This window comes from Leptinotarsa decemlineata, unplaced genomic scaffold, assembly GCF_025532065.1.
Source record: "Leptinotarsa decemlineata unplaced genomic scaffold, Ldec_3_MD MMD2_tig00026354_RagTag_RagTag, whole genome shotgun sequence".
Classification (NCBI taxonomy): Eukaryota; Metazoa; Arthropoda; class Insecta; order Coleoptera; family Chrysomelidae; genus Leptinotarsa; species Leptinotarsa decemlineata.
The window spans coordinates 15,146,721-15,167,062 of record NW_027412702.1 but is presented as its reverse complement, the minus strand read 5'-3'; the positions used below and the strand labels follow the sequence as shown (position 1 = coordinate 15,167,062).

The following is a 20,342-nucleotide window of genomic DNA, read 5'->3' as shown; positions in this document are numbered from 1 at the left end:
GAAATATCTGCAAGAATGTCTCTTGTGAGGAAACTTGCACAAATGTCTGTAGGATTGGTTCAATGTTCATCGTGGTATTAGTCGGAGAAGTAGTTGTTTTGCGGCGGGCATTTGCCAGATATTACTGTGTTGGAATGTGGGGAGAGATGACTATTTAGAATTTTTTTTCGAATTGTTCATTTTCTTGAAACGTAGGTATGTATCCATATCTCATTTTTTTTGAAAAAAAAACGCAATCATAAAACATTTATCATAAAAAAATGCTGTCGACCTATTTAAACATTTGCCAGGAAATGATAATTAATAATATGCGTTAGTTTATGATCAAACCGTATGCCATCAGTCATTACTCTTTTTTCTGTTTCCAACAACAGTTGCTCAAGCAATCATTTAAGACAGATAATTTTCAGTCATTAAACATGTAAAAAGGGCAAAAATCTTCTAAAAATCCAAACTGCGTTTTAATGCGAGAATAAAATAAATAATTGAACACTTCGAGAACTTTATGTCGATGTAAAAGACAACGATACATGATTTTATGGTTTCATTTATCGGTCGCCCGCGGCTTAATTTAGATTTGATAAATCTAAATGATTACGTACCTTTTCAGGACATATGTAATCGATTAATTAAATTGATTTGATCACGACCTGCATGTTGTGACAACTGATGTGATATATATCCAGAACATTCACAGCCAGGGCCGGCCTTAGAGTTCCTGGCGCTCCGGAACGAAAAACTTATATTTGCCCCTCCCCCCAATTTTTCTGAATGTCCCCATAACAAAAATGTATGAAATATAGAAAACAACCGATACCGATATTAATACCGATATTATACCGACCTCATAGTGGATTAGCGGCAACGACCGATATAAACATACAGAAGGAAAAAAGCACAGATGCTGACGTTTCGTCTAAGACTGTGATAGACTCCATGAAAAGCGATGAGGCGACGGACTAAATGCTCCAGCTGTCCTCTCACCGCAGTCGTAGACGAAACATCAGCATGAAATCTCCAGAACATGACCAACGAACCCGGAAAATAGTTTTGACATAGAGGAAAAACCTTTTAAAAAACAAACTTGGCAAAATTTGTAGATCGTGCAGAGATGTTAACATACTCCGAAAAAAAAAACTATCCCAAACAACCTCTATCCAATACTGACAATGATTCACACAGAAATCAATTTTTCTTTTTCAATTTGTAACCCGGAGACTTCGATTTTTTTCTTCCGCATTGAAATTCGAAGAAACATATACACAGATTATGTAGACACTTTTGTGTAGATGGTATTTTCAATTTTTTCTAATTTTTTTAAAACTTTCCACTTTGCTATATACCTATTTATAAAGAATCAAAAAGACCAAAAATGTTACGTACTAAATATAGTTTAAAAAACTAAAAAACACGCTTTTAAAGAACATCGATCTAAAATATATTTTTTTTAAATAAGCTTAAAACAATAACGAACGGAAAATATTAGTATTAATGTGAAAAAAGCGACTAGCGTTTGATATACAAAAAATATGGCACAAAGCGCCCACGCTTTATTTTACAATAATACTAGTATTTTTCGTTCGTAATTGTTTTAAACTTATTTTAAAAAATATATTTTTAACTTTTTAATTCGATGTACTTTAAAAGCGTGTTTTTAATTTTTCAAACTGTAGTTATTTTTAATTTTTTAGTTTCGTATGCTATAAAAGCGTGTTTATTAGTGCTTTTAAACTATATTTATTTTATCTAAACTTTGGGATCAATCAGCCGTATATTGTTTAGAAAAATGACCATTGATATTTTCCGATTCCGGAGAGGGAGCCTGAAAATCAGCTACCAAGCCCAAGGAAGGCAGCAGGCGTGCAAACAGGGTTACAAATAAGGCAGCAGGCGCGCGTGTTAATTAAAAAAAATCCTTTTTTCAAATGAAAAAATACATGTAAAGTGAGTTCAAATTATATCAAGGAGGTTACGTACAGCGTCATCTGCCCGCGAATAGATCAAGCAATACTGTCGATATATCAAGGAGATTACGTACAGCGCCATCTGCCCGCGAATAGATCAAGCAATAATGTCGATAATTCTGTCAAATACAGATCCCGATATGAAATGAAAAGGATAGTTACAAACATACATACAGGTGAAGCTAATATAATGCGTGTAATAAAAAAAAAACTAATCTTCAACTGAAGATTCTTTCTTTTCAAAAAGTCAAGATCCTATAACTGGGATTGAAGTAACTAGTTGAATAAATTAATATTATCAAATAAACATCTATTTATTAATACTTATCATTTCCGAGAAAAGTTTCTTTCTCTTACACATTACAAACTTTGTGTAAACTGTGGTAACTAATTTTTGGTTGCAAAATCACGAATTTTCATTTTTCCCAATTCATACACCAATAACTACGCGACAAGTTATAGAAATTCAAAACAGTAAAGGTCGTTATATAGAGAGAAATGAATACCTTTCGAGCGAAAAATAAAAGCTTATAGCGCTCTCTCTGCGGTAACTTGATGTCATACCATTCGCTTTTTTATCAACAAGTAAGAAAAATGATTCCCTTTTCATATAAATGTTGTCCGACTTCGATATCTTGTCCCTTTCAAAAGTTCAGAAGGGGAATTATTCACTTCAACACAATATATATATACACATTAACAATCGGTGATAAAACACGAAGGTAACAATAGGGAACTTGCATAAAAATTTAATCACGAAAATTACATTGAGAATCAAAAGATATCATTGTAATATAGCCTTTATTTCCAAAAATCTATTTTTTGAATGCTATTCGTTCTATAGAAACAACTAAAGTTTACTAAAAATTTAAATTTCGTCACGTGATCAAAAACGCCCAGCCATTGGATGTGACGTCATACTGTATGTCGCCATTCCATTTATGTTGAACTGTTTGCGTTTGCTGGATCGAAGTTTCTGTTGTTCATTGTGATATTTTTGTCGAGAGCTGAGGTTTTTACTGCATTTAGTTAATTTTACACAGTATTATTTACTACTATTTACTATCTTCACATACATGAAAAGCTTTGCTATTATGTGAAATATCATTTTATTCCTTCTGCATACATTTAACCATTTTGTTCGACGATTACGATCATCTTCAGGTACTCTTATAAATATTTTATTGGGTGATTTAATGGAAGTATTTGTGCACAAAGGCACAATGCAATATTTGTAAAACTGTTTGTGTTCCAATGCCTTTGAAATTGAAAGTCCTTGTTAGATTTATAAATTTAACAACACACAGATAAAACTGAATCAAGGTTAAACACAAATCATGAAACTATACAACTACAACCAATCTATTAAAAAAACAGGACCTCATCACATTTTACACAAAAGCGTTTCGCTGCAGCTGCTTAAATAAGTACTTAGATTTAAACGGCAGTCACAGCCTGCGCCATATGCGTGCGCCCGGATTGATACAGTTTTCACTCCATCGAAATTAAAATACTTTTTAAAATTATTCAAATAAGAAGGGCAAATTACTAAATTCTCTCAGACATGATTTACCTGTGTAGTAACAAAAATTCAACATGTAACTTGATCTTCACAAGAATTTCTAAAAAAAACGTGTGCGTCTCGAGACGCCCGACAGAAGTGATAAATTAAACTATTTTAAGTTGAACTATTCAATATTGAAATTGAATAACTTGAGACAAGCTTAGGTTATTACTTAAATTGTATGTATATTGATATGATAAAGTAAGGGAAGATTATTTATTAATAGAATATTTTATTGATTATTTTGTGTATGTACATATTTTATAGCTAACATAAGCCAATTGTTACTATTGTTACGTTTCACATAATGAAAGAATATTACGTGCTTGCTGGTTAGATTTTTATAATACTGTCAACAGTATATGCTAACACTGAGCCACGAGAGAGGAGGAGCGTGCCTTCCGCTGACGTATGCGTGAGAAATAGTCTAGTTCACATGTACTTTTTTTGTAACATTTTTCAGCCCTGTCCAAAAATTACGACCAAGGTGTCTTTCGATTCGAATTTTTGCCTAGAGAGTTTAAGGGAAGGTCCGAAAACGCGCCGATAAAAATTACAAAAGTTATAAACAATTAAGTGAAAAAAAATGGGGCTTTAGTTTTTTCTTAATATCTCGGAAAGTTTTCAAAATTTTGGAAATTTGAAAAAAGATTTGAAACGATCAATGAATTTGCGTAACCCGAAACTGTATCTCGATTATTTATAATTTTTACAGAGCCCTGAAAATAGAGCCAAAAGCGGGTAGTCTGGCTTCCGCGCGCCTTTCGTCACTCTGACATAAAAACAAAAAAATTATTTAAACATATTAAATGTAAATATTAAGGAATAAAAAAATCATGTAATGCTGGGATACATCAATAAACAATAATCCGCAGTCAAAAAATTTTTATCCCATTTTTAACGTTAATTATAAATTTGTTAATTAATAACTTTTTCTGAATTGAAAGTTAATATAAAAATCCCTATAATTATTAAACTAAAACCCTGGTATTTTTTTCCTTTGGTGAAGTTATCCTTAATAGGCAAAAAATAGATTACCGTTGTCAAAATAAAAAAATTGTTATTTTCTATTTTGTTATTGACAATTGAAAATTATATTTTATAAAAAATATATTACAATTTTTTTTTCTAATTTTTTATTGTTTCAATGTCTCATGGCTAAAAACTAATTAATAATTTTTTTTTAATTTTAAAGTTTTTAAAGTTCATATTCTTCAGATTAGAGCTGGTTAATTGAAGCTTGCATTTGAAAATGTTTTGGCTAGATATCAATTTATTTCTCTCCTCTTTATTCAGATTTTGTCAGAGTCTACAATCCAACGAAAAATGCTTTACTTCCACAGGTACTGCTTTCGGACCCACTTACATGAAACATTTTTCAATAACTTGTGTCACACAACGATAGCTTTTTGATTTAAACTACCCAATACTTGAAAAAGCTTGTACGAATGTGCTTTCACGGTTTTTTATAGTTTATGTTTTTTGGAATATTGTTATAGTTGCTTTCTGATACATTTCCTTCTTCTTCCATAACTACGGAACATCTTCGAAATTTATATTTTAGGCTGAAAATATCGCAAACTAAACTCCAAACAAACGAATCGACTGAAGTGTGGATTTCATTGAGAAATGTAAAACAGGCAATCTGAATTGTTTAATTGTGTGATTGCCGAACAAAAATATACTTTTAAGTGGTTTATCATTATAGAGTCTCGTTCCAGTTACGATATTTTTTGCACAATATGAACCAGAGGTAAAAATCGCAGTGTCAATGTCAACTGGTTCGTTTTATAATCCAACATTGAAAACAAGGTGATTTATGGGTAGTCAAAATCTCTTTGAAATCATACCAGGAGTATTGAAAATGCCGAATGTGTCAACATTTATCTTAATTAGCAGGAGAAAGTGAAATTTTCAACCTCAAAATCGAACGGTGCATATCAAAGTAAAGCACACTCAAGAAGGATTTTCTACTCCACTAGAAAAGTATAGTTTCAAAACTGTTGCACATGTAGAATATCCCGGCATTTTCGAAACAATTTTTTGTCGAGTATCGTGGAAAAGTCTCGACTAAAGGCAAGGAAGTTTTTTATCAAGTGATGAACTTTTGAAACATATCAATTTCATTAACACATTATAAATTTCTTGTGGAATACACTCGTATTCACTTCCGAACTCCATGTTTTCATTTGTTTTTCATTAGAGACTATATATTTCAAAAAGAAATTTCAATGCATCATTAGGTATGACGTTTGAGGGAATATTTTGAATTGAGTAAATTTTCAAGGCTTACAATTTTTTTAACAGATTACCTATATTTTCAAATATTTAGTACAACAGAATAAAGAGATAAAATATCCACCAAAACCAACAAAAAATCGTAAAAAACTCGACCAAGAAGTTCGCTACGAACCCAATATTTCATTGTGCACATTGTAACTCTAGAAGGATGGCTAAATTCACTATATGTAGGCTTTCTAGGTCTTCATTTGCGCGATATTCTTCCAAATACCTCATCTGTCCTTGAAAATTTGCTGATCTTCCAATCTAGAATTTTCGACTAATGTTCGACAATGCATGAATATCATCAACAATATCAATTACATGACACTGAATTACTCCGTTAACAATGGATGATATTCGTTCAGGATTAAAATGATGGCTCAGTTTTATTTTTCATTGTTGGCAATTATGATTTCTGTCATAACAGTCATGTTATTTGTGACAATAATTCAAAAAATCAAAATTCCCACGTATTTTTCATTTTTTTTTTTAGTTTTTTAGTTGTTTTATTTCATTTTTGAATTATTGTGACAAATGATATCGACAGTTAGTACAGAAATCATGATTGCCAATAACGAATTATTAAACTGGATCACCACCTTCATCCTTATCGAATATCGTCAGTTCAAAAGGGTATGTGAACAAAACAGAGACATTGTGAATTTTTCACAAACTCTTCACTTTCAATAAAAGTCGGGTCACACTTCTTCTTCTATAAATATGTACTAAAAAATTCAACTGCTTACCGTTTGAATTCTCGCACTACCTTTGTACCCCATACATTTTACAAATAAGAGAAGCACTATCAATTTGAATGAATATAAGTAATCTTGGCAACCCTCACGTTCGAACACGCCATCTATGGGATAGACAGGAAACTCAAACCTTACTTATACAAGATATATAAGAGTCTCACATCGGTCTATTGCAAAGTAAAATTTCGACATCTACCGCCAAATGAAAAATATATTTCTTTACTGCTTTCACTGCGAGAGAACTAGCTAAAACTAGAGGCGATTGAAAAATAATACAATGTAGTACTCATTTTGATCTACACTTTGCACTAGGTATATGGACACAATTCTAAAAAATTGAATTAGTAATGAGATATGAGTTCCAGGGTTATCTTACCCATGATAGCATATGGCTCGGTGGTATGGTGGCCAAAGACTCAGCAGGCTGGGTCGATTCGAAGGCTAAGTGGCATTCAAAGGCAAGCTTGCCTGGCTGCCACGGGCGCTATGAGAACCACCCCAACAGCCGCATTAGAAGTCTTGCTGAACCTAACGCCACTACATCTATATATTCATGGGGAAGCCAGGTCAGTCATCAGTAGACTGACCAGAGGGCAAATGCCTATAAGCATGCTGCACGTTAAGAGATACAACGAGCTAAACAAAGAGTTGGAAAACGACCCCATTATGGGAATGCCATCGGATGAGATGCTTCCCCAGTATAGCTTCGGGAAAAACTCCAATAAATGCAGAGATTGCCTGTTACACAGACGGCTCAAAAACTGAAGAAGGTGTAGGAGCAGGAATCTATATAACTAAACCAAAGACAAAAGTCTCACTAAGCTTAGGTAAAAAAGTGACGATATTCCAGGCAGCAGCAATACGTCACTGCCCAGAAGAGTTACTAAGGCAAGAGTTTAAGGAAAAGACTATTGCAATATACTCTGATAGCCAAGCAGCTATAAAAGCAATTAGCTCCATGCAGGTCAATTCCAAACTGGTCTGGAACTGCCTAGAAAAGCTACAAGAACTAGGTAGTCAAAACAGACTGTCATTAGCCTGGATACCAAGCCACACAGGATACAAGGGCAACGAAGAGGCTGATTCATTAGCACGAGAAGGAGCACGACGCTCCCCCATTGGCCCAGAACCCTTTTGTGGTACAGCAAAAGTGCTGCGAAAAACTTGTAACAGCAACTAGAAGGAAAAACAATCTCAAAAATGGTGGAATAAGGCGCGGTATGAGACAGAGATGGCTCTTCAATGAACCAAAGAGTTCATTGAAGAGCCATCGCCAAAATTCACGGAGTACCTACTAAGTCTGAAAAGGCGATCAACTAGAGTTCTGGTCGGGCTATTGACGGGACACTGTAGATTCAACAAACACATGAACAACATCGGACTGGCTGACACAGCCCTATGCAGGCTTTGCCAAGAGGATGAGGAAACCTCCGTACACATACTATTCTATTGTGAAGGTCTGTCAAAGATAAGGTTTGCAACATTAGGGGAGGAAAAACCACAACCCTCTCAATATATGGGGAACTTGAGGTCTGGCCTATGGAGTCTAGTTACAAGGACGGGCCTAGACAAGGAACTCTAGCATACATGAGGGCACACACAATAGATCTGCAAAGGTCGCAGTGTAGTGGCTGTTCAGCACAGAAGCCCCATATTAATCTAATCTAGATATGAGTTAATCATACAAAGAAATTTGGAAATCACAGAGTGAACAGACTCATACAGATGCAAACGTTTCAACCTTCAACAATCCTGAATAAGATACGAGATTAAAGTTAGCATAACGATTCTTCCGTATGAGCGCGCCATCTATGGGATCGACAGAAAACCCTTCTTCATCTTGGAAGTTTTGTGTCATTCGCATAGATGGTGACTTCGTAGAGACAAAAAAATATACATGTTTCTCAGCCATGTAGACAGTGACCTAGTCCAATACTAGTGATGAGACCTTTGACAGATGAAGCCAGTGTTCTCTGGTATTAGATCACGAATCCAACGGTTTTAGGCTGTTGATTCACCAGTTGCCTGTATTTAGTGAAAGCAACAGAGAGGAACAAACAGTGAGTGATGTATTACAAAGCACCACATTTTCTGTTTATCTCATAGATGGCGTCTTCGTAGAGAAAGTGGCTTACCTACTTTTTACTTTTTTCGATAATCAAAATGGTTGAAATTTCCCACATGACTAACAATGTGTTATTTTTCGTTTCAATAATTCATAGTGACATGTGTATGAATCGAGACGATAATTTCAACTTAGTACTCATTCATTAATATAATAATTAAAATAATAATTTTTGGAGTTTTGGCACACAGGGAAGCTCAGGGTTTCCAATCGGGGCCACTTCTCTCTATTTATGAAAGTAAATTGTTTTACGAGTTTAAAAAACTTCAAAACTTTATCTCTGATCCCTTTTTTAACACATTCAACTTGTCAAAAATAAGCTCAAACATTGAGATGTGATTTTCAAAATCAATTGTGACCCGCACAAGCATTCAACAAGATACTCAGGCAGTCTGAAAATAATGAAAATGAAAACAAATATTGAACAAAATTCGATTTATTATAAAAGTATCAAGTTTTACAATGAGCTACCAGAACCTAAATAAAAAAAATATTTATTGCTATAAAACTGTATATATTTATTTGTATGCCAATGTTACAAAATATTTCAATCAGAAATGAAACCACTTTTAGCTGTATATATTCAACTATTCATGTATTTTTGCAGCTGATGATGGACAAACTCGAGCAAATCGATAACTTAGCAAGAAATATAAGCAACCATGTACAATCTACCTTGTCAAATTCCGAAAACACAGAAAACGTCACGCACAACCAAATATACAGGGAGATTCAAAAGCTATCAAGGTCGCTAACGACCTCAATCAGCGCAATAAACAACAACACAAGAGATACCTGCATGCAAGAGAAAAATGTAGTTGAACTTTTTGACTCCTTCAGGAAAAAACTCTTGGAAAAAAGTAACAACAAAACAAATGATAAAATGAACGGACCTAAAATAGATGACACGACGATACAGGCAGTAATAAAAGTTTTCGGTCAGGGACCGAAAGCCAAACCTAAGCCTCATAAAAAACGCAAATGCAAGCATTTGGAGGAACTTATAGACATAAGAGCGGGTGACCCGAGATTTTGCGAGGAGGGCGAGGAAGAAACGCCCAGTAAAAAACTCTCTGAACCAACGAAGAAACCGAAGAGGAAAAAAAAGAAGTACAAGATTGACATACGGGGCGATATCAATGCCACTGATGAAGATATAGAATATGAAGAATACGACTCATCAACTGAAGATATGAACGCAGCAGAAACTACTTACGAAACCACTAGTCCTACTGTGACCGACGCATCAACCGATGGTGTTGGTTTGGGAACAGAAAAAAATAATATCTCAAGTACTTACTAATCGGAAATATGGGGGTGTACAGGAAGTAGATACCTTCTTGACTATCACTGGATATTTTCTAGCCAAACTGTGAATTGTGTGTGAATATCGTTGTTTTTGTATTTTTATATGCTTCTCTACTAACAGGTGAATTACAGATGTATTTTTATTGATCCTAATTTTCATTTCTTATATAAAATTCGGCACAATTACTTCAGCTTGTGAACTGCCATATTAAATCACTATTGTGATTCACTTAAATTAAAACAATAACAGGTAAAAACAAGCATTTTTCCAAGTGACTAGAACTTTGATGTTCTTCTCAACGCGCGTTTCACCAATCAAGTTGGCGTTATCAGGAGATGAAGAAAACTATTTTCGACATAACAATAAGTGAATATTACTGGAGTTTAATCCCAACACCAAACCGTTATTTTTAACACCTCGCCACGTGTTTCAATCACCAAGTGATCATCTTCAAGATAAGATTAAACTCAGGAAGATTAAACTGAGTTTAATCTTTCAGATCACTTAGTGATTGAAACACGTTTGAAGTGTTAAAAATAAGGGTTTGGTGTTGGGATTATGATATAAATTGATTTGAAATCCCTGAAAAATTACAGTAAAATGCTCTTCTGATAGAAGTATATCTTTTATAGTATGATGATCTGCAGATAAACGCGTCAGCAGACTTAAGCAGTTTATGGCTGACACTTATGATGAAGGGATTATTTCAGATGTTATTTCAAAAAGTTTTGCAGCGGAATTTGATTTTCATAGAGACGCTGTAAAATTGCTTTTGCAGCCAATATTTTCGGTGTTCCATCAAGTCCATCGCAAGATCCTTTACTGTAAATTGTGGCAAAAAAGTTTAATTTGTCTTCAGCGTTGGAGTATTCAAAGTGGTGGCACAGATTAGAAAAGTTCTTTGTATTTTTTGTATTGAGCGGAACAAATCATTTTTTATTAATGTTCTTTTGAACAAGTTAGTTTTAGAAATTGCGGATAAATGTAATACTAGAATATATTTTATTTGTTTACTTAAATGATAGTTAATTTTTCTTGATTTCTTTTCAAGTTTTGGATATATAAATTTGGAAAAACCTAGAAGTTACAATCAGTTTTGAATTGTTTTAACTAGAATAAAATATATGAGACCACTTCTGAGGTTGCAGTTCATTATGAGATGAGAAATTGGGATTTGAGTAAATACCTGCAGAGATTTTGTTTTTTAAGAATCTCAAAATAGCTATAACTTATATTGATAATAATCAATTGAAAACAAAATATGATTGAAATGTTCAAGGCCTAAACTGATGTCCTATTCAAATTCAACATTTGGACATGTACAAACTTTCAATTGATTTCTAGAGATGAAGCATAATCGGGTTTTCCATAACTAGTTAATAACAGGTATATTTTGAATGTAGGAAAAACCCAGATGTTTCCCAGGAGACCAATGACAATGGATATACATGTGATTGCTAGCACGATATTGCATCATATATCACTGCTTTTGAAGAAAAAATTAAGGAAATAATAGCAATTTGATTTTTGACATACCAGGTTTCACAAAGGTTATACTTTATATATAGTTTTCTATCACTGTGCATAAAGTATTTGGACACATAAAATTCAAAAAATCAGCACTCCAGTAAATGCACACAGGGTACTTACCTCAAGTTTAGCACTATTTTGGAAAATTGTCTGTGCCTTATGAGTGAGCTGCGCAAAACAAGAACTGATGGTACATAATTTCTGGCGACAACTGAACACCACATTTGGTTCTTCAGATTCCAACTCCCCTAAAAAAAGGCATCATCACAGATGTTGCTCTAATGTTTGGAATTCAATTGATTTCCCCTGGTATGAAACCCCCAGTAAAAACCTAATGAGATAAAGAGGGACTCAAATAAAACTATTCATTTAATGAGGTGAATTGGTGCCGTACAAGCGTCCGTGATTAAAGCATGAATAATTAAAGAAAAACAACAAATGGTTTCATATCATGAAGTTGTTCCGGTGTAATTGCACAAAAGGGAAAAGTACAAGGTAATGCAGTCTTGTCTATAAAGAGACTTACCGACTGTCAAATCCAAATCAACAAAAGCCTTATCGAATTCTTTTTCTAGAATATCCAACCATCTAAAACCTATACTAGCCATTTTCAAAAACTTGACACCGTCACCAACACCATTTATAAATCTGGACAAGAGAAACGTCAAGATTGAAGAACTGCTCGTATGACAGATGTCAGATATAAATCTTCGTCTTTTATTCAAATATTTGACCATAGTTTTAAGAACCTTCAACAAAAATTATTTTCTTTTGGGTAAAATCCCAATTCATTGGCGACAAACGTTGCAATGATGGATAACTTATCATCATTGTTTGTTTCTGTGTTCAATTTGTGATGCAATAAGACTTACATGTAATAAATAAACTGTTTTCATTTTACATGAACATACCTCCTTTATTATTGAATCATGTAGTTCTTTTTTACAAGTTACTTTATTGAACGATGTTTAATTAACATTTATAGTCTACCAATGGTTACTGAATATGTTTCTAATGGACAAATACATGAATTCACCTCTGAATAAGCTACAGATGTCGTTGAATAACTTACTCGCCTTTATAATATACATGATCAAAGAACGTATCCACGAACAAAACGTGTTATGTTTCAGTATTCACTGTCCATGTCGGTCATTGTGCCAAAAACAGTACCACTCAAAAACTTTTGACCAAAAAACGTATCTGGTTGATAAATGGAACCTTACTTACCTCAGTTTAATTATTCAGAGATAACCTGTCAGTATTCGGTAGTCTCCAATGACTGTAATTTCTGAATATGTAATAGAAGTGATTTTTCTATCAGAATTGACAATGAGGGCCACAATCGGCGAGGCTGTCAGAGGGCGCGAGATCAAGACGATAACATTTAAACAGCAACTCAAGTGTCTGAGAGATGGATGTTTGATTTCTGTTTGTTTCTTCGTTTTGCAAGGTATATATATATATATATATATATATATATATATATATATATATATATATATATATATATATATATATATATATATATTGAAAGGTCGAATTTAGTTGACTGGTTATTATATAACTATAAATTATTTTTGATTTGGGTATTTCAGTCAATATCTGCGGGCTATGGAAACACTATTTTTTGTTATTCAAGCTTTCGGAAAGTATATTTTTCTACAAAACAAAGATCATGTGAACATTATACAGCAATAGATATATAATTGTAAATTTGACTTAAATTTTGTATTTCTGATTTTTTGTTTAAATTATTATTATGTTTACTTATGTGAACCATTTCTAGAAAAAGCCTTTTGAATTTATTATTTTCAACTGTAAAAATTTTAGTATTTTGATAATCCATAACATGATCTGAAGAGATAACATGTTCAGCTAGTCCACAGGAACGTTTGTTTAGTCTGCAGTCACTTTTATGTGAAGTGATTCTTCCAGATAGATTACGACTGGTCTCACCAATGTAAATTGAATTACAAGAAGAACATGGAATACTATATATAACATTAGATTTTTCTTTGTTGCTAAGAGGGGTTTTGATTTTAGAATATACATATATATATATATATATATATATATATATATATATATATATATATATATATATATATATATATATATATATATATATATATATATATATATATATATATATATGTGTATATATATATATATATATATATATATATATATATATATATATATATATATATATATATATATTTGTATATATATATATATATATATATATATACAAAACCGGTCTAGCGGTGGTTTAAGTGCTTTTCATATATAGGAAATTACTTGCGACGAATCTTCCAGATGGAGGACGTTGCAGGTTCCTGATGGTTTTATTTCAGGTTTCTGCGCGTCATTAGCTAGGTTAGTTGTCGTTTTTTCGTCGGGTATCTGCCACATGTACTTACAAAGTCGTAGGTTCACATGAGAAGCAATGGTATATGATGTTTTCACCTGAATTCAGAACATTCTACATATTTACTGGAGTTGCATTAATGGCTGTATTTTCTATCAAGTTTTATATTTTTTCCGAGCTACCCTCCCTGAGAAAAAATTCTGGATGAGTTCTTGTGAGACAATTAATCTGCAATACACACATATTTTCAAGTAGAAGAAAATTTATACAAGAAGTTGTGAGATAACTGCATGTGTGAATAATCAATTGATAGGGTAATATTTAAAAACTTGAGGTGGTAAAAATAAATATATTTAAAGTCAATGAACAGCTGATTGTCAACAAATAGTAAAATTTATTTTTCATATATAAAAAATGTTTGTTTTTCGTGAATTTTATACACAATATTAAATATAAATGATACAGTTCTTACTGAAAAATTATTATTTATCAACATTTCTAGCAGTTAATTATTCAATAGCTCTAATCCAAAGATAAAGTCAGATGAGATAAAATAACTATGATTTAAAATCACTAAGAGTAATGAAGCATGACCTTGTTTAATTACTAGGGAAAAGAGCTTCTGTCTTGAGCAATGTAGAACTAACAATAGATGAAAGATCAGACAATCTGTCAAAGTTAAAAATTTTATATTCTAATATTATTTGGTATTCTAAAAAGGTTCTGAAAAGTCACAGAATATTTCTTCATATACTCTGTCGCCTTCAGTGCCTTCGAAATATTCAGCAAATTATTATAACAGTTGCTAATCTATAAAATTAATACAAAATATTCAAATACATTTTGAGATCAAGGAGCAGAATTATGTTCTCTTAATTCTTAGAGGAAAAAACGATAAAATATCTTCACTAAGTCTTAATGAATATAACTTCAAATTATGAAAGATTTTGTTGAAATGACTTTTTAGAAACCATTTAAATTCATGTGTGAAAACATTTTTACATGTCAATCAATCCCAGTTTTGTCATTTATATAGAATCACAACAATACAATTAAATTTACTTCATTTTGGGAAAGTCCTCTGAAATATTGATATTATAATTTACTGGTGAGGTTAAAAAGTGAAGAAACAAAAGTTTGAACCATCAGAAATTTGGACTTTCTCAAAATAATATCGAACATAGTATTTTGAAATTGATCAACAAAAGTTTCATCCTGAAAACTGCATGTTTGAGTGTTATAACTAATGATATACCAAACAAAATTAATGAAAGAAAAGTGCAATTGTCAAATAATTCATTCAAGTAGTCGTCACATCATACTCTCAATTTGAAAAATTTAGTTTCAACTCGTGTTTCAATAAAGTTTCAACACAGAAGTATCCAAAGGATTATTATCATAAGGACGAACTTCTGCAAAATTTTGCTCTTTTAGTGTTTTGCCAATATCTATTAAACCATTCAATGTTTTTAGGGTGATTCTTAGAGGGGGAAAATATGACATTGTAACAGCTAAGAAGTTGTGAAAATAGAGATTTCTGTTGAAAAATTCCATGGCTTTCTCGGTACAGCAGCCTTCTTTCATTTTATAATCATTGATGTAGCATTCGACAGCTTGAAAAGGAAGGTTCAGTAGATGAGATTGGATTTTTCGTAGATCTTTTAAGGTTACTTTGAGAGTTTCCCCGACATCTACAGTAAAAACATGAATATCAGTTTCACTCTGAGAAGAACTGCCTATTTCCCTAACGACAGCTCTGAGCCACTTTTTACTCCAATGTTTGACCAACACAATCTCACCGATGGCTGGCAAAATTTTGAAAGATTCATAGGATTTTTCTGCCTTTGGCGAATTCATAACTGCTAGCAATGAATAGAACTGTTTGTCGATCATATACTTACTTTCCTTATGAGGAGTCCTTATGATCTGAACAAAAAATCGGCATATGTCAATGTAACATGTTACCAAAACTGTCACACATTCTCCACAGGCAGGCAGCATAAGAGTACACATCGCATTTTTGAAAACCAACTCTTTATCAGTGGTGAAACCATCTTTAGAAAGACTGGCATGTTCCAACTTACAACTCTTCCCTTTATAACAAGTCCCATCTTTTCTGGTAAAAGGGCATATTCTAGCCTCGTCCTTAGCATCGTATCCTGCTATGGCTTCGTTGATGTTGTCTGCAGTCTCCAGATCATCAACATCATCCAAAAACACTTCTAACTCCATGTGCTCTTCATCATATTCTTCTATAATCTCCTTAGCTAGGCCCAAATCCAACAGAATCTGAGCGACTGTTAGTTCTTCATTGGTTTCTTGACAATCACAGAAGTCCACACCAAGGGAATTTCCTTCAGGTTCAGCATAAACTATTCTGAAAGGAATTTCTTGGTTTTCTCCATTTCGTGATGAAACACTCAAATCTGCAAGAGCATTGATGCTATCTTCTGGCCAATCTAATGTCCTGTTGAGGCGTGTAGCTGTTGGTGGGTATAACAATGGAAAGTGACAACGAACTGCCAACTTAGGAATATTAGAGAGTTCTTCCAACATCACCCTCAAATTCTGGTAAGTTACAGTTTGTTTATTACCATAATCGACTAGTTGGATCAGCACTTCATCTGACTTAATATGAAAATACCAGTCCAAAACTTCTGCTCTAAACCATCTACTGAACTGAGAAACATATGCCAAGCAGTACCTACCCATATCACTGCACGCTAATTCTTTGCTAGAATGAGTTGGCAGACTTCTGTTATAATTTTGATGGATTTTTTCACTGAGATCATCTATCGAAACAGTTTCGTAATCAAGAAGATGTATATAAAATTCTGAGGGTGACACAATGTGACTAAACAAACATTCGTCTCCCACTGATGGGGTTCTCTTAGAGCGCAGTTCTGAAACCTTAAATTTTGTTTTCTTTTTTACACTACCACTAGATGGATTGGCTTTTGTGGAAGAAGTTGCTTTTATATTGTTAGAATTTTCATTGTTCAAATTTTTCAAAGAATGTTTAGAAATCTGCTGAAATTCTTTGGTAGTTCCCACCCAAGAAAAGTTAGATGATGTTTCAGGTTCGCTGGTATCTTCAGTGTCAGTGTCTCCAACACCACTAGTTGAACTATTAGTGAGCTTTGGGCAATTCCTTGGTATTATTTCAGGTTTATCATTAATGTCTTCACTACTCTCGCCTGAAACAGCTGATATGCGTTCTTCTCTAAAAGGTTCTTCAGAACTGTCAGAATCTTCAATACTTACTTTAGTAATTATGCATTGAGATGAAATACTTGAGGTTTGCGCCTCTTTGGAGGGTTGTTCTTTACTCAAATTGGTCTGAATTTTATAAATGTCTGTGGATGGTTTTTCTTGACTTGAAATACTTAAAACTTGGCCCTCAAAGTCTTTGGATGGTTTTTCTTGCTTTGGAATATAGTCTGTATATGTTTTTTCTTGACTGGAAAAATGTGCTTTGTTCAGTCCTAACACACTAGGCTGTTTCGGTGAATCTTTGAAGCTATTTAGGTCAGGGGATGGTGGATCACCGGTTGGGATAACTATGGCTGACTCTCTATGATCAGAAGCCAAAATTTCATTAACCAGCCTTTGAGAGTTACTGTACTTTATATCACTTCCTAATTCTGGTACACCAACCCTTTTCACATTTTTTTCTAGCGAATCTAAAACAGTACTTGCAAGTCCTGATGTACTTTTCAATATATTTGATCTACTAGTAGGGGCTTCTTCAAATTGTTTTTCCATATCAAAATTCATATTCACAAGCATAGCCAACAGTTGGATTTCATATTTCAAAATCTCTGTAACATCTGATTCTCGCATATTTTCAGTTGGACTCCTCACATATCTCACATATGACCAAAGGTGATCAAGCATTAATTTCAAATTATCTTCGAGTAGTAGTTTTTCTTCAATTATCTCATCGAATTTGGTTAAGACTTTTTCCGTCTTGGACTTTCTTTTCTCCATAGCTAAAAACAAATTACTAATGAACTCTTTATGATGACCATATAAGATAATGATGCCTTAATTTCCAACAGGATCACACTCTATTTCTAGAAAAACAGAAAAATATGTTTTATAGTTAATATTATTCAAGTGGCATTAAGGAACAACAAACAAATTGATTTATAGCTATTTAAACAATTGTTAGGGTATATAATCTTACACAATCTGAAAAATAAACAAAACTAAATCAATAGAGAATCTGCTGAACTTTTCAGTTTGCCCTTCCTTATACTTCAGAACTACTAAGAACTACTGAATCCTCCACAAAAAGTGGCTTTCAAAGAAGATATGCTGTACCTCAAGGAAATGCTTTTGGGCCAATCCTTTCAATCTATATATTAATGACCTATTTATACAAATACTGTGTGTTATAATTATTAGTTTTGCAGATGATACTGCCATTTTCTACCAAGTTTCTGATTGGAAACCCCTAAGAATGTCATTGAGGTGGACTTCCGAATTGTAGTGATTTTTTTTAAGCACAGACTGTAGAGATATGAAAAAACATATTTCTTACTGTTCACATCATATTCTTCACATTCAACAGTTCATGGTGAACTGATTAAACTATCTATGATCAAAATAATTTCAAAATAAGATTAGTGAATGAAAAGAAATATTAAGTTACACACATGGATAGTTTACACTTTGGTTGAAAGTAATCTTTCTTACAGAAGGGATCTTTGAGAAATTCAGTGAAAATATTCAAAAATGCATTTTCGAGATGATATACAAGAAACATATTCAGTGGATACTGAATAAAATAATGGAAAATGTGCGAAATACATTTCTATTCTTCGACTGACTGATGAACATTAAATGCAGAATGTAGACGTTCATGTTCCGGGTATGCACAGATATAAAAACGGTGTTTTTTCTTACTCACCTCAAATATTTTGTTACTACAGAATGTTTTGTGTACTTTTGATGATTATAAAAAATTGAGACAAGTTAATGGATTCTCTGAAAAATCTATGATTTCAACTGTCTGAAAAATATTCATTTTTTCCAGAATCTAGAGATTGATATTAGGTCAAAAACTCCAGCTTTGACGGAAAGCCATGTGTAAAGTCAGAAAGTGTCATTAAAAGTATATACACAGAATACTGATTAACTTGTTTCTGTAGTCTGTGAGTATATACAAGGCATATACGACGATACTATGACACTTCGAAATAGTTACCCAGGTGCCCAGCTGATTATTGAGAGTAGTACATTCGCGTAAAACTTTTCAAGTCTCAACAGTGCGACTACATTTGACAGTTCTGAAATAGTTCGAATAGTGACAGTATACAGGCCAACTTATCTTCTTCTTCACTTTTAAATCTGTATTGATCAAAGTTAAATTAGACATTCAAGGATGTTTGGGGATGATACCAAGTTGATGTGACATTAAATAATATTGAACTTCTAAAAGCAAACATCTCCAAAAACTTAAAAAAAGGTTAAACAGTGGTGCGAATCAAATTTGCTTAATCTAAGCACCCATAATGTTAACGACAAATCGATTACAAAATTTTTGGGTATATCACTTAGATAAGTTAAAGTTTGAGGAACACATGAAAAACTTGAATAAAAAATTGGACTCAGTCTGCTATGCAATTAGAACGATTACTAAGGAACTGGGCTTTAACTCAGACAAAATGGCCTACTTCTCACTTATTGCATCTCACCTACGATATGGTTTTGCTTTTTGTTCTGCTGATGTTCAATATCTGTGTCTCAGAAAAGAGCAGTTCAATATATTTGCAAAGGTAGCCTAGGGCTGACCTCTCTTATCAAACATTGAATAATCACTTTGTACTCCATATTCATCTTGGAAAAGCTCTGCTGAATACATGACATACACATCAAAATGATTTGTCTCTTTCTATACCTACATCTTCAACGAAAAAGTTCGTCATATTTAAAAACAAAATGATTTATAACCACTGGCCTGTTCACAAATCATCCTTTAAGTCGAACGACAGTGAAAAGTGCACTTGTGAAAGAGGCATACTCCAGTTTTCAGTATTTTATTGTCTTATCTTTCATCCCAACTTTATTTACATTTATTTTACTGTGTTCACTGTTACCTTTTCACTGATATCAAAACTCACCAACTAATGGGTAAATCTGTTTAGTTTTAATCACCATACAATGCAACGATTTTTCATGCCATTCTGAATACTTTCGATTTTCGATACGCATCAGACGAAAAATAATTATATGGTTTTTTCAGTTTTCACCCCCTCCGTAGGGGTTGGGTGTGTTTTTGTTTTCATAAAACGATTTTTCACGCCATTGTAAATACTTTTTTTGATGGTTTTCATTTTTCACGCCATTGTAAATACTTTTTTTGATGGTTTTCATTTTGATGATCGATGCGCATCAGACGAAAAATAATTATATTATTTTTACACCCCTTTT

General features: G+C 33.0%; 3 protein-coding genes across 3 annotated transcripts in view; 1 reads left to right on the top strand and 2 right to left on the bottom strand.

Annotated features, from left to right (window-relative positions):
* Positions 1-10,146, top strand: part of LOC111505568 (uncharacterized) — a 32,069-nt gene extending 21,923 nt beyond the window's left edge. The window contains exon 8 of the mRNA XM_074184420.1: positions 9,299-10,146. Coding sequence (XP_074040521.1) covers positions 9,299-9,994 — 696 coding nt within the window. The 3' untranslated portion in view covers positions 9,995-10,146. The remainder of the gene's footprint in view (positions 1-9,298) is intronic.
* LOC111505566 (uncharacterized) overlaps positions 1-12,227 on the bottom strand; it is a 55,604-nt gene extending 43,377 nt beyond the window's left edge. The window contains exons 1-2 of the mRNA XM_074184436.1: positions 12,057-12,227; positions 11,651-11,778 (exon numbers count right to left, since the gene is read on the bottom strand). Of these exons, the coding sequence (XP_074040537.1) occupies positions 11,651-11,778; positions 12,057-12,138 (210 nt within the window). The 5' untranslated portion in view covers positions 12,139-12,227. The remainder of the gene's footprint in view (positions 1-11,650; positions 11,779-12,056) is intronic.
* A 2,011-nt stretch (positions 12,228-14,238) lies between these two features.
* LOC111507152 (uncharacterized) lies at positions 14,239-19,086 on the bottom strand. The gene is made up of 2 exons (XM_023162416.2): positions 18,820-19,086; positions 14,239-17,896 (listed from the first exon to the last, which is right to left on the bottom strand). Exon 2 carries the CDS (start codon positions 17,892-17,894, stop codon positions 15,261-15,263), a length of 2,634 nt encoding a protein of 877 aa, XP_023018184.2. The 5' UTR covers positions 17,895-17,896; positions 18,820-19,086; the 3' UTR covers positions 14,239-15,260.
* Between the last annotated feature and the right edge of the window lie 1,256 nt (positions 19,087-20,342).

Coding starts and splice junctions, on each gene's coding strand:
- LOC111507152 (XM_023162416.2), bottom strand. CDS start 17,894: ATGGAGAAAAGAAAGTCCAAGACGGAAAAAGTCTTAACCAAATTCGAT.